At 60.3% G+C, this 14,801-nt stretch overlaps 1 protein-coding gene across 9 annotated transcripts in view; it reads left to right on the top strand.

Moving 5' to 3' along the window:
• Positions 1-14,801, top strand: part of HDAC4 (histone deacetylase 4) — a 273,484-nt gene that overhangs the window by 216,854 nt on the left and 41,829 nt on the right. For 7 of the 9 annotated variants that reach the window (XM_033112069.1, XM_033112071.1, XM_033112074.1 and 4 more), the window contains 4 exons: positions 6,096-6,353; positions 9,193-9,379; positions 10,811-10,944; positions 13,909-14,029. In XM_033112069.1, the coding sequence (XP_032967960.1) occupies positions 6,096-6,353; positions 9,193-9,379; positions 10,811-10,944; positions 13,909-14,029 (700 nt within the window). The remainder of the gene's footprint in view (positions 1-6,095; positions 6,354-9,192; positions 9,380-10,810; positions 10,945-13,908; positions 14,030-14,801) is intronic. The other 2 variants (XM_033112072.1, XM_033112073.1) reach the window with 1 other exon arrangement.

A 14,801-nucleotide genomic window follows, 5' to 3' on the forward strand; every position in this document is an offset into this window, starting at 1 on the left:
CAGTCACTCGGCACTTGCAGTCCCTCACCCATTGGAATGATATGGTCCAAAGGGGTTTGTTGCTGCGGCCAGCCCACAGAGACCCATGGCGTCCAGTCTTGAGAGTCCTGACAAAGCCATTTTCAGCAGGAAGTGGTAGGAAAGGTTAGTGTTGCTGGTTTCAGATAACCTCTTCCAAATGCGGATGTTTGAAATTAAGCATCTTTAATATGAAAGAATGAGAGCAGCCGCTTTGGAGAAGAGTCCAGCGTTTTCTTAGAACATTGCACAGTTGCCACGTGACCCATCAGCTATTGTCCTAGATACATGCCCAAGAGAACTGAGAACACACGTCCACACAGGACTTGAGCACAAACACTGGAAACGCCCCAAATGCCCGTCAGCAGGTGAATGGTTACAGAACGGGACACACGGTGGAATACTACGTGGCCCTGAAAAGAAGCGAAGCACTGATGCTACCGTGGGGATGGACCTTGAACACATGACTGAATGAAAGAAGCAGACGCGGAAAAGCTCCCACTGTGCCACTCGTCTGTATGAAGCGTCCAGAACAGGCAGAGCCAGAGACGGCAGATAGATGGGTGGTTGCTGGGGCCGGGGAAGGGGCACGGGGAGTGACGGCCGTGGGGACGAGGTTTCTGTCTGAGATGGTGGAAATGTTCCACAACAGAGTATGGTGATGGTCGCACAACTCTTAGGTAGTATGCTGACAGCTACTGAATTACGCAACTTAACAGTGTGAATGTTACAGTATGTGAATTACAGCCCAGTAAGGCTGTTAGAAAAGAAGAGGCTGAGATGACAGGCGTCTTGGTGACTTTGTGAAGGAAACTTGGAGAACTGGCAGATCTGGGGACTGCAGGCTTGTTTCTCAAGCTGTGTCTTTCCCAGGAAAGCTCACCCCAGTGCTTCCCCTTCCCGGTGGCCCCAGTCCTGGGTCCTGCTCTTGTCACACACGAGGAGGCGCCTCTGTCTACTTCCTGAGGAATGGGGAGCGGGGGGAAGAGGCTTGAGGATGAGATCTGGAAGGAGCGTGTGTCTAGAGTCCACACAAGTGGGAAGCGGGCGTGCGAGGTGGGCGGCTGCCCTTGCAGGGGTGGAGGTGCTGGTGCGGCCAGCCTGGACCCGTGCCCCCCAGCCCTCGCTGCTGCCTGCTGCGCTGCCTCCAGCCCTCGCTGCTGCCTGCCTGCGTGTTGGGGAAGGAGAGCAGGCTTCAAAGGGGCACCCTCCCACCCTCATAGCCTGGGCTCGGCTCCTTCAAGTCCTGGCCGAGTGTCACCTCGCGATGGGCACCAGCCCCATCCTCTTACCTCGCCCTCCCTCCCGTCTGGCAGAGACCATGCCCACTGCGCACGTCCCGTGTTCTTATCTGCTTCCCCTGCTGGAATGGCAGCTCACGAGGGCGGGGTCTGTGCTGTTCCCTGGTGGACCCAAGTGCCTGGCATGATGCCAGCCAGCCGATGTCAGGTGCTGGTTTTGTTAATGTCCCTCGTTGAAACGACCGTCTGCTCCACTGAGCCCGGCTCAGCCCCCCGCGGGGTCTGAGCATCGCCTTCATGGACACCCAGGGCCCTGGGGCACCTTCCCTCAGAGATGGCGGCCATGTGGCTCCAGTTTGCCCCAGTGTGTTCCCCATGACAGCCGTGGGACGAACTTCGGCACACTACTCTTGAGTGGCTGACCAGCTGCCTCAGACAGATGCCCCTATGCCCACCAGGCACTAGGAAACAGGCTCCCATCCCCCCCGGGCCCCGCAGGCTTCCCAGCGGACGGCGCAGGGCAGTCAGGGGGGCGGCCAGCCAGCACAGCCCCGTGTGCACAGGAAAGGTACTCGCAGACTGGGCGACACGCCTCCTGCCAGGTCTGCTCCTCCTGTTGTCACAGCACTTCACAGTCATCCTTCTAATGCCAGCTCGGGCTCCTCAGTGTTACTGTGTCACTGTGTGAGTGGCACTGTAGGAAACACTGTTCACTTATGGCACATTCTGGAACAGAACGATCTAGAAACTGGGTAATCTCCCAGAATTCTGTTATGTGACTGATTCATGGGCGGAGCAACAGGTGATTGAGATGTTTCTACACTGTTCTCCTGGGGTGTTTAGGGGGCCGCCGATCTTGTCTAATGCTGTCTGGTGCCTGAATCTGTGCCCTTTGTCTCGGAGGGGCTGCCCCTAGCAGCTCGCTCCCTGGGGGCACTTGGCCCCGTGCCCTGTGTACCGTCTGCCTTCCTGCGCAGTTGCTGCAACTATGTCAGCAGCCCTTTGCAGCTGTCACGGTCCCAGCAGCCTGGTGTGGCCACCATAGTTTCCCCGAGGCCCACAGCCTGGAGCACCGCCCCCGTTGGCTGAAGAGCTGGTTCTGGCACCTCCTTGGCCCGTGCCGCTCTCTAGCTGTGTTACCTCATGGCAAGGACCTGGTGCCTCACATGCACCTGGGGAGGGAACTTTCTGGAGAATGCATGTCCCTGGGGGCAGACGGGATTTCAGCTCCAAAGGGCGCACCTGGGCCTGGCCTTGGGTCTGATCTCTGCAGTGTGGGTGTCGTGTGCGGAGGCAGACATGCTTTTCTCCCTGAAGGAGAATGTCAGAGGGCGTGGACAGCTGCAGGAGGCTTTGTTGAAGTCCACACTTAGCTCGGGTCCTGGGGGACCTGGCTGCATTCCTTGGAGCCACTGTGCTTCCCTTGCACCCGACAGGCTGGGATGTGAAAATGGGACTGTTGTTTGGGTGGTCTCATTATGAGCTTGTCCGTCCAGTGGGCTTTAACCAGTTTGCTTTTGGCCCTGAACTCCGTCTGGCTTTTGGAAAATTTGTGTTCCAAATGCACAGTGGTGTGTGTGCTCATCTAATTGATGAAAGAAGACTTCTTGGGTCCAAATACCACTGGGAGACAAAGAGCTGATTTGTCACCCAGTTGGCTGCTGCCTCTCTGCCAGCGTTCTCACCGTGGCCTTTGCCTGCGGGTCGGCTCCCGAGCCAGCTCTGCCGTGTGGCCCAGCCCACAGCCGACTGCTGGGAAGCAGAGCTGCGTTTCAGCAACAGGAGACAGAGGCCTCTGTCTGTGGCCTCGGCCCCAGGAGGTTGGCTGCACAGGCACCTGCGTCACTGCTGAGCCAAGACCCCTGGCGGTTCTGTGACAGCGCCTGCTCTGCGTCACAGAGAGGCCACTGACGCAGGCCACCTGCCGCTGCCCTGGTGACAGCCCTCCCAGGCAGCCTGTGTCCCGAGGCCACGCTGGGAGCCTCTGTTCTTCAGGATGTGAAGTGAGCTCCAGGTTGCTGGCAGCAGCTCCGGTGGCCCTGCCCAGACCTCCTCGGGACAGGGCATGAGCACGCCCCTCCCGGTCTGCAGGAATCATCACCAGAGCCAGGCTGTCCATGGAAGTCCCGGTGCCCCAGCGCCTCTGGAGGGGCCTGCAGGCCAATGCCCAGGATCCCTGGGGCGGTGTCCCCATGAGCAGGCTGCTCGGGGCTCCCGCTCCGCCGCGCTCCTCCGGGCAGAGCTGTGCTGAGCCCTTGCCACCTTCACCCTCCCTCCTTCCGTCCGATGGTCCACGGCTCCCACCCACCCACCTCCCAGGGCTACAGGGATGGGGGCGGACCGCAGGGACCTCCCTAAGAAGAAAGGTGCGGGAGGAAGGAGGGGACACTGCTCTCCTCGTCCAGGCAACCAGGTGGGGAGAGCCAGGAGTGCCCTGTCATGTGGCCGAGCGCCACAGGACACTAACCAGAAACGTGTGAGACTGTACACATGCAGCCCTACCTCCCAGCACGTCACGGAAGGGAGCAGAGCACCGCCCACAGATGGCACTGATGGCAGCAGGCAACCAGCTCCTTCCCCCGAGAACCGCCCACACGGCCTAACCACTGATTAACCAGCACAAGTGACGGACAGACCCTCGCCCAACCCCCGTCCCTGATGGCCGCACTAGCACCCTCAGCACCTGCCCTAGGCACCGGACGGGCTGATCCCTCACCCACGTCCTGGAGCGCTTTGCAGAGTAACTGGTCGGACACCTCAGACCTGTCTGCCTTCGACAGGTCACCTAAACACAGCGTATGATCTTCAGCCGGCCCGAATCGGACCAAGAGTGGCCATAGTGACATTGCCAGACCACTGAGGAAACTTGAATGCGTACAACAAAGTAGCCTATCAGTGAACTAAGATCATCAGTGAAATTCTCAAGTGGGAGGTGCCCGAGGCTCATGTGGGAGAATGGCAGGCACGTGCTGTTCCAGCATTTGCTGGGTTGGGCCCCCAGCCCCAACTAGCCCTCAAGTAGGTCAGCAGAGGGAGGGGCTGATCTCTGCCTCTCTCTCTGTCCTCTGTCTGGCGTATCTAGTGAAGGGCACGTGTGGCTTCTTGGGCGATTCTTGACAACTTTCTGTACTTTTGAAATTTAGCAGAAAACGTTGGAAGGGTAGGAGCGTCCTGCCACCTGAGTACACTTTCACACGGCCTCTCTCTGCTACTCTGCTAATGTTCTGTTTTGTCACTACCCGGTTTCCTCAAGGGAGCCCCAGGGGACCCGGGCCGGGCCCTCTGCTCCACAGTCGCTTCTCCTCTAGCCTCCACCCCAGGCAGGGACCTGGGCTCTGTCTGCAGACACGTAGCCACTTCAGAGCGGGGCCTCCCGGAAGGGCCTCTGGGTTACCGCCCGGTGGGGTCCCCCTCAGGAAGCGCAGCACGCCTGCGTCCCCACATCTGCCCCCACCTGGTGCCGACTTCCCCACGGCCACCCTGCAGGGTCTTTGGCCGGGTGTCTCCCAGCAGAGCTTGAGGCTGCGTGCTTCCTTACTACTGTCCCAGTGCTGAGTCCACGCCTGGAGGTGCAGTCCCCCCGAGTCCTCCTCCCCAGGGCGGCCAGCCCCATGGCCCGTCTTTCTCTCCTGGCGTGACACTGGCTGCCCTGGTCTCTGGCCTGTTCTCCCTGTTCCCTTTGTCTCCTGACTGCCTGCCTCTCCCCCCTCAGTGCTGCCTCCGTGAGCCTTGCATGAGCTCTGTGCTCGAGGCTTCGAGTTCTGTCTGCTGGGTACTTCCTGAGAGCCATCTCCAGCCCCGACCTATCTCCTGAATCCCCCACTTGGATCTCCTTCTCAAATGACTTATCCTCACGGGTCCACCAGGTGCCTGAATTTCAGCCTCTCGGGGCTGGGCTCCTACCTGCCCTTCCAGCCTGAGCAGCCACCTCCCCCTGATAGCAGCTGTCCTCCGCACCCAGCCAGGAGTCCCGGGGCGTCTGCCCACTCTCCACGTCCACCAGGAGCACACACTGCTGCCCAGCCCGCCCCTCCCTGCCTGGTCCCTCCCTCTCTCTGGTCTTCTGCCTCAGCCTGGCGGAGCCCCCAAAGTGTCACTTCTCTGAAGTACTCCCCAGCCCCTCCCATTTTCCGTCTGACCCTTTGGGATGTTTCCATGGCACAGGCAGGGGTGTGCCACCCCCTGTGAGAAAACACAGCCTCATGCCTGTAGTCTGGAGGGCAAAGTTCATGGCATTAGCCTTCTAAGCCCCTGTCCCTGAGCGGGAATGCTGAAATCTCAGACACCTCAGGCCTGGGGGAAGGGAGGAGGGGTGTCTGGGTTATGGTCAGCTGGTGCAGAAGCTGAAAAGGAGGAGCAGCACTGTCCCCTTTCAGGTTGGGACCCCTGGTTGCACTAGGAGGAACGTGGGCAAGGAATTTCTCAGAACCGACAAATGACCGGACTGAGGCTGTAGGAGGGAAGGCTATACTCTCAGCAGCGGCGATCGTGACGGAGGCAGGTGGCGTCGGCCTCTCCCCTCCGCGCCCAGGTGCAGGCATGGGTTGGCACTTGTGATTTTTCATCGTTGTTGTCTGGCCGGGCACACAGCGTGCTTAATAAACGTACCCAATGCAGATCTGTCCCTTTCCCGGCTGGGGCGGACCCTGCGCTGCCCTCGGCGGTACGTCCTCAGCACCGCGGACAGCGCCCGCGGCGGCGGACGCACAGATGTGCCCGGTGCCTGCAGGCCTTGGCTGGGGATGAGGACACACCTTGGTCTCTGACATGCGCAGTCACCGATGCACCATCAGTCGCCCTCCTGGGTCACACCAGATGCACTCCTCCCCTCTACAGATGATCCCCAAACCAAGCGAGCCGGCTCGGCAGCCCGAGAGCCACCCGGAGGAGACAGAGGAGGAGCTCCGCGAGCACCAGGCCCTCCTGGAAGAGCCCTTCCTGGATCGGCTGTCGGCGCAGAAGGAGGCTCATGCGCTAGCCGGCGTGCAGGTGAAGCAAGAGCCCCCGGAGAGTGACGGCGAGGAGGTGGAGCCACTGCGGGAGGCGGAGCCTGGCCAGCGCCAGCCCACCGAGCAGGAGCTGCTCTTCAGACAGGTGACCCGGAGGGGAGAGTGCATGGGCCCTGGGGCCGTGGCCCACACCCCCTCACGGCAGTGCCCTCGGCCGGCTGGTGGGCAGTACAAGCACAAGGGCTTCTTCCGCCCACCCGGCCTGCCCAGAGCTCACCCATCTTTCTCTGGGTGGTATGGGAGGTAAAACATGTCTGTTTTACCTTAACAATGCCTAGATAGAGATACTGGCCGTTTGTTCACTGTGGGCATTTCTGCACCTGCTTTCCAGCCAAGTACCAGCCCAGACTCCCTAGGGACCATTTCCTTTCAGGTTTGTAGATTGTGGATTAGCATAAATCGAAGTGGTCGTAGGATTCAGCAAAGTCACTGAAGGTTAGGGGAAAGAGATTAATTTCGTAGTTGATTAAAAACATAGGCAGGACCTTTGGGGGGCAAGGAGGCAGCAGCGACCAGACTTGCAGATCCAGAAACGTGGTGCGACCCGGTACCCAGAGCCAGTAAGATTCCTGGGCACTGACACACAAGAATCAAACTCACAGGAGACTGATGAATAACTGATAAATGATTTATTAAGTTACAATGGAAAATAAAACTCAGGTCAGCAAAACACTAGAATGGCCGGCCAGTGAGTCAGAAACCCCATGTGAGAAGCCCAGCTGTCGCCGTGCAGGTTCTTGCTCCTGGGAAACAGGCCATGAGAGCCCAGGGCACCCAAGCAGTGGAGCTGCGTCTGGGGTGGGGGCCCTGGCTCGTCGCTCCCTTCTTGCTAGACTTCCTGCTGGCTGCCCAGCCATGCGCCCCTCAGCTCCAGCAGCCCATGTGCGTGGCCCACTGCTGCTTCCCCGTGTCCCCCAGCAGCACCTGGAAAGGCTCCATCTGTGACATACACCATTAGCTCCTAGATTTCTCTCGAGGCCTCTGGGGTGGCATCAAGCCACACCCTCCGCCAGCCCCTGGGCTTCCTCACTTCAGGGTGGAGCTGCAGGCAGCAGATGTGTTTGGTGCTTTGCCTGTTTCTCACTCAGAGGGACCTGGCTCTGCCACTAGCAGCACCCCAGATACTAACTGCACTGCCACACTTAGGAAAACAGAGAGGAAGTTGTGCAGCTCCGGCGGCTGGGGTGAGTGGCCTGGCTGGCCATCCTGGCTGACTGCCTGACCGGGCTCTATGTCCACGTCGGTGGCAGAACCTGGACAGTTAATGAAAGAAGCAAATCTTTTACTGTAACTGAAATTCCGTGTGTTGTTGGTACACAGATATGAGATTGGAAAGCATGTATATAAATTTTTAGGGTAAGTGTCTTATAGAAGATAAAGTTATCAGCGTTCCTTTAGAAAGAACAGCCTCAGCCTTGTATGCCAAGCCTGAGACAATTAGAAACACATGTTTTCTGTATTCTTGGGAGAATACTGAGCGAAACTCCTCATCGGGCACTCACTGGGACGTAGGGCAATCTGCAGATGTAGACGTAAGACAGCGCATCCAGTATTTTGGGAGAGGTACTGGTGGTCTTAGGTGGCTATGGAGCTGGGTTTGAGACCCTTGCCCAGAAACCGGGGTGGGGAGGCAGGGAAGGAGGGGGAGGCCGGCCCCCCAGGTGCGGCTGCCTGCTCCTGATGGTCCTCTCACCCAGGTCCTCCAGCTCAGGCCTTGGTTTCTTCTTCTCTGCTCCTTCCTTCCTCTGGCCCCCCTTCCCCTCTGGTTGTAGCACAGAGATGGGCCCCACCTCTCAGCCAGGGGCCAGGATTGCAGACCTTCCAAATGACAAGATTTGTGCATAAAAACTAAGGCACGCCTGGAAGTGGGGTTCGCAGGGCAGAGGACCTCCACTTTCTTGGCACCCACCTGCCTGTAAAGCAGGACATCCAGCCATTCCTTCCTTCACGTCTCATCTCTGGGGTGCCCTGGAGGAGGAGCAGCCCCTGGGGCAGGGCTGGTGATGCGCAGGCACCTCGCCCCCTCTGGCTCCACTCCGCCCCCCCACGGGACACGCACCTTGGCCTGTCCTGCCGGTCCCATGGGGTAAACCTCCTCCGGGGCCCCAGGACCCTGGCCGAGTGGCCCACAGTCCACAGACCAGCACTCCGTGGCCCTGGGTCCAAAACTCTATCTCCCACCCTCCTCCACAGCCGCTTCCAAAGCCTTCCTTTGTGCATTTCTCCACGGGCGTGGAGTCCAGAGGGCAGAGGTGTGACGACAGGTCTGCACTGCAGAACGGTGTGGTGTGGTGCCCCTGCCCAGGGCCAATCAGAGACCTACTTCTCAGCCCCACGGTCCTTGAGGCTTAGACTCCTATTTGGACTCTTACGGACGCCAAGTCTTCATAGAAACATTCTCCCTTTTGACTCTGGTTGTGTTTTGCTGCGAGGTGGCTCAGGTGGGGCCCTGGGGACGGTCTGTCTGGGGCCACCTCCTCAGAGGCATGTCCGTGCCCTCCTGGCCCCCTGACCCGTGGCGGCATGGGCCCTGGGTGTCCAGAATCTGAATGCTTCGGCAGTCCTCCCCCTCCTCAGGACGTGTGACAGTGAGGGACCAGGAGAGCGGAGCGGTGGCCAATGAAATAAGAGCATCTCTGTTCTGTGGTGGGCTTTTCCACCCAGGTTGCTGGTGTGCAGATCGGGTTCTCTAGGTGATAACCAAGGAAAACTACAGCCTTGCCCGGGAGGTCTGCCTGCAGGCGGGGCTCCTCGGCATCTGGTGGCCGTCCCCAGCCGGTGGCCTAGGTGTGCTCCGTCCCCATGCTGTGTGTGGGTGAATAGGGGAGTGATGTACAAGAAAGGGGCACCATGGTCCCTCAGGAGGGGAGGTCCCCGTGAAGCCACAGAACACATATGTGTTTCTTTCTCCCCAACCCCCCCAGCAAGCGCTTCTCCTGGAACAGCAGCGGATCCACCAGCTGAGGAACTACCAGGCCTCCATGGAGGCCGCTGGCATCCCCGTGTCCTTCGGCGGCCACCGACCTCTGTCTCGGGCACAGTCCTCCCCCGCCTCGGCCACCTTCCCCATGTCTGTGCAGGAGCCGCCCAGCAAACCGAGGTTCACCACAGGTAAGGCGGGTGGGGAGGGCGGGCCCGCCCGGCATTTTCATCTCAGCAAACTTGTCACAGGGCTGCTGTGAGCGGGCTGCCCTGTCTGCCGTACCAGTGACACCAGGTTTGTTTGAGCACACCTGCATCCCATACGAGTACACGTGTGTACACACATACATGTGCACGTGTCACCAGTACAGACTGAATGCACCCCCTTGCGTACACCTGTGTTGCCCACACCTTCGCACACTGGTTGTGACTTTCTGTGTTTGGGGCCTGTAAGCCGCCCCTAACCTGCTTTTGACCACAAGTGGCACCACCATCACTGCTCAGCTTTGCTGGTACACCCAGCATTCCTCCAGCACAAGGAGACTGACGCCTGTTAGCCTGACTCACAAGAGATGCAGTGGGAGGTGCGGGGCCTGCGGCCGGAGGCCAGGTGTCCCGCTGGGCCCTGGGGAAGCAGGTTCACCTGAAGCTGTGCCCCGTGCTGGCGCCATGTCCACTCTGCAGTCACACATGGAAGCAGTAGCTGATGGTCTGACTGTAACCTTGGCCTTTGCACAGAGCTCCCCAGCTTTCTCTGCCTGGATGAGCAGATCTTAGCCCAGGGCGTCCACTCCCCCAGCCCAGCCTAGCCACTGTCAGGTCCCTGGGAGACCAGGTGTGTGAAGTGACCATAGGCAGTGCTGTGGCAGGAACAGTGGGACACCCCTCCTTTCAGTGTCACCCGGGAGCCACCCCTTCCCCCCTTTCTCTAGCCTCATCCCCAGGTATGCAGAATACATCAGTGTCTAGACCGTGAAGCTGGGCACTTTGCTTGGTCTGGGCGTGTCACCCTTTCCTTCGCAGAGCCCAGGCTGGTTCTGTGGCCGGCTGGGCTCCCTCCCTGTGGGTGACCTTTCTGTCGCCACGGCTCCCTGAGGGCCGACTCTGCGCTGGGCCCCTCAGGCTTCACCACACAAAGCCGGGTGGGGAGCGCAGTGTCTGGTCTGTCCGGTTTCCGTCTGCCAGACTCCTTAACGTAGAGGTCGGACCCTGACACACTGACTCGGATTTTTGGACCAAAATGTCTTGTTTCTTGAAGTCAGCACAACCCCCTGCAGCGTTCATGCCACACAGCTTACAGCCTGAGGGAGCTGAGTCCTGGGGGCGGGGCTGGCAGAGCTTTTCATGTCTGTCTCTTGCCTGCTGCCCCATCCCAGGTGGTGGTGGCTTGACCGCTGGGCCGCCCTGGGAGCAGAAGTGAGAGCCGAGTTAGCCTATGCGGCTTGCCTCTGCTTTTGTTTCATTGAACTCCAGCTGAGGGGTCCTGGTGACCTTCGATTTCTCTAGCTAATCGTCCCTGCAGGACGGGACGTATATTAGCCTCGTCCGCTCCTAGGCAGGGGGTCTCTCTGGGCTGGTGCCACCTGCCGCCCTGACAGTTGCCACCTCTGCCCTGCCCAGGCCTGGTGTACGACACGCTCATGCTGAAGCATCAGTGCTCCTGCGGGAACACCAACAGCCACCCGGAGCATGCCGGCAGGATCCAGAGCATCTGGTCCCGGCTGCAGGAGACCGGCCTGCGGGGCAAATGCGAGGTGAGTGGGGCCAGGTGCAGGAGGGCCGCCGGGCCTGCCTGGGTTCAGTGTGGGACAGCCTGGGGGCAGGGCCTGTGGTACCAGGCCGCCTTCTGGAAGAGACTGGGCTGTTTTCCTCAGAGGCCCAGTGCTTGCTCCTTGTAGGAAGGGCCGCCTCTGTCCTGCAGTGTTTCTCTGCACCCCTGCACCCCAGACCCCCTGCCCCCTCTGTCCTCCTGCCCCTCTGTCCTCCTCTACCCCTAGTCCTACACCCCTGCCCTCCTCTGTCCTGTACCCCTGGCCCTGTACCCCTCTGTCCCCCTGCACCCCCTGCCCCCCTGCACCCCAGTCCTACACCTCTGCCCCCTGCACCCTGGCCCCCCTGCACCCTGGCCCCCTCTGTCCCCCCCCTCTCTTCAGCGTGCTCATGCTGAACCCCACGGCTGCCTACTTTCCTTCCTGGTCCTTTCCCTGGAGAGACCATTTCCAGTTCCCCATCGGCACCCAGGATGCACGGCCAGCTGTCTTCGGGCCTCTGCCACCAGGGCAGGAGCTGGAAGCCCACGGGGGAAGTTAGCCCTGTTGCTTTTCCCGAATGTTCTCTTCAGCACCCCAACGCTCCCCCAGCATGTGCAGAGTCTGCTCAGCTCCAGGCTCCCATGAGGCAGTGGTTGTGTGGGGACAGCGGTGCTCTGGTCTGGTCAGGCTGGATTCCTTCTACGTGCACAGCGCCCCCCACCTACCCCCACCCCTCTCCGTGGAGCACCAAGGCTCTGGCTGGCCCTCCCTTTGCCTGCTGCCGGGGGTGGCGATGGCCAGGCTTGCTGTCAGCCATGGAGGGTCCCACACTCAGGCTGTGGGGACAGGAGGGCTCTGCTCAGGGACATTTCAGGTCCTGCGTCCTTTTGTTGGAGGAACAGCGTTTCCACGAGTGACCCAGCTCGTGCTCTGCCCTGTCTGTGACCTTCATGAGGGTCATGACCTCTCCAGGGGAGCTATTTGTGTGGGTTTTAGGGAGGCTTCGCCGATAGTGCGTCAGCGTCCTCCTCTGTGCAGTGGGGCTGGCCACACCCACGTCCCAGGGTGCCTTAGGCTGGCAGCCCCTGGCCCCCAGATGCCCCCAAGTGGGACCTGCTGTGTCCTCCACACGCTTTGTGTTCCACGAAACCAGGGGTAGGACTCAGTGTTACACATGCTGCTTGGCAGAGTGACCCCAGAAAACTAGAGCCCACGGTTGACAAAAAGCACTGACATCCACCTGCCAGCTGGGCCAGGGCCTGAGCCTCGCGCTGTGGGCGAGAGAGCAGGTGCGTCCAGAGTCCACTGCCGAGCCCGCCCTTTCCTCCAGAAGCTGCAGTATGTAGGAGCTTAGGTCAGCCTGTTTCATGTGACCCCTGTCGTTACGGTTCTGGGGGGGGTGATTTGGGGAGGGGAAGGAGGCATAAAGGCTGAGTCCAGAATCTGCCCTGAGGTGCTCCCGGAGGACAGCGAGCTGCGGGTGATGACGGCTGGGGCGGGCGCTGCTCCCGGTCGGTCTGAGCTGCACCACCGGGGGGCAGCATTGCCTGGTGGACCTGTGCTGGTCCTCCAGCTGCCGGGCCCTGCTCCTCTTCCAGGGGTGCTGGGCATCTGGAGGGCCCCGGCCTGCTCCTGCCCCCCGCCCCCCTCGTCCCCATGAGTCAGGGCCAGGGGCCTCTGCCCTAGTTCCCAGCCAGAAAAGCCAACAGCAGGTTGGGGTAAGACAATGGAAACAAAAGACCCGAGACCCTCCGCTGCCGCCGTTGGCACCATGGGGGCATCCACCTGTATGGTGGCCGCAGGGGTCCCCGGACCTGCAGCACCATGGAGGAGAGGGGCCAGTGGGCTGTGGGGTCAGACCCGAGCTGGCAGGCTGGTCAGGAGGAGACTGGGGTGAGATGTGTGGCTTCCCTACCTTCAGGGACACAAGTGGGACACCCTTGGCGTGCAGGCCACCTCCAGCTGCGCCTCCAGGCCCAGGGAGATGCCAGGTCACTCAGCGCAAGGCAGCAAGGCACTGCTGCAGTGTCCCTGTGGCCACCCCCCACCCCCGCCTCTCAGCACAGCCTCCTGGGTGGCAGAGCACAGGGCACTGCGCTGGCCCCTGAGAGAAGTCAGAGGGGCTTCCCAACGGGGTGTCATGGTGGGCCCCTCCCCGTGCTGCTGCTTCGGGCTCAGCAGGGTGGCCAGAGTGAAGGATGGGAGCTGTCCTCCTATGAGCAGCTATGTGTCCTCCCGGAGGTTCAGGTCCGAGAGCAGCTGCTGGCCTGTCTGTGCCGGGAAGTGTCCCCTGGACCATGTCCCCTGGGCCACCACCATCAGTGCCTCTGGAGTCTGCCTGTGTTCCCCAGCCCTCAGAGAGCCACTGCAGTGTTACCTGTACTCTCACCTCGTAAACCACCTTCCTGTTAAAAATTGGATAAAGAAGAGTAATTCTTATGTTAATTTCTAGAGAAAACCTCCAAAACACCCAGGAGGCTTGATCTGAGAAACGTTTAAACCACAGAAATATGGACAGACAGGGAGACAGTGAGTAGGGCCACTTCCAGCGTCTCGGCTTGTCCCTGCCTCTCGGCCATGCTGGGACGTGGTTGCAGCATCTCCCCAGGGAGACCTGAGCGAAGCAGCCCCCCCCAGGCCCCAAAAGCTCACCAGGGTTTCAAGGCCAGGCCCGGGTAGTGGGGAAGCGAAGTGCCAATGTGATGCCAGGTCCTGTGTGTGACAGCAAAGGGTAAAGTGCTAAAGGCTGGGATTCTCTTTCTAAAAACTTTTTGGAGTTATAATTAAAGAGCAAACTCTATAAAAAATTTTAAATATTTTTAAATACTGTGTTGGGCAGTGTTTGCCTTTCGTTTTGCAACAACCCAACCTTCTGCTCGTGCACGTGCAGTTCCGTCCCGTGGGTTGAACCTGAGCTATTTCTCTGTTCAGAGAGAGATGAATAACTCTCGCTTTGTGTCCCCACAGTGCATCCGCGGACGGAAGGCCACCCTGGAGGAGCTGCAGACCGTGCACTCGGAGGCACACACCCTGCTCTACGGCACGAACCCACTCAACAGGCAGAAACTGGACAGTAAGAAACTTCTAGGTATTCCGAGGCCTTCTTACCTTACGCCGGGGTTGTGTTTCCACGCCTGCGCTCGCTCAAGGTTGCTGTGCGTGCGCCTGGCCCTGCCGTCCCTTCCTCAGCCCCTGAGGTCGTGGCCGAGGCCGTGAGGGTTGCCCACCAGGCTCTGCCCTTCTCCGTGGGCCTGCGCCAGGTCCGAAGGTGTGAGGGGCTGGAGGAGAGCCTCCCACCCCCAGTATCCAAGTCCGTGGCTTCCTGCCTTGTGTCTAGTCTGTTGGGTGAGAAATGGGCTGAAAGGCACTGGTTTTGCAGACCCTTAAGTAGCCCGGGGACACTGCACTCCCAGCCTGCAGCCCGGCCCTCGGCTGCGGTGAGCCCGGGGTCGGGTTTGAGCTGCGCTCTCCGGCTCGTGGGGGAGGCAAGAGGCGGCCTGCAGAGGGGTGACTGTGGGTGCTGCGGCCCAAGCCTCCCCGAGGACGAGGATGAGGACGTGGGCTCCGGCGGGCAGCCCCGCATGAAGGTGGGGGATCTGGGCCTGGTGGAAGGAGCTTTCTAACAGGCTCCTCCTGCCTGGGGGTTGGTGACAGTCCCCACAGGGTCTTCGGTACAGACAGGCAGGTCCTGACATGCACGGACCCCAGGGCCCTTCCTGGAACTGCCACCCCGGCCCCCCAGCTGCCTTGAACTGGGACAGCCCCACCGTGGGTTTCTTTCCTCCAGCCTTGCCTTTGTCCTCTGCGAGGAGAAGCCCCCACAGGCTCGGGGGCCGGAGCCGTACAGGCAGATCGGGTCT

Source organism: Rhinolophus ferrumequinum, chromosome 8 (assembly GCF_004115265.2).
Source record: "Rhinolophus ferrumequinum isolate MPI-CBG mRhiFer1 chromosome 8, mRhiFer1_v1.p, whole genome shotgun sequence".
In the NCBI taxonomy this organism is placed as follows: domain Eukaryota; kingdom Metazoa; phylum Chordata; class Mammalia; order Chiroptera; family Rhinolophidae; genus Rhinolophus; species Rhinolophus ferrumequinum.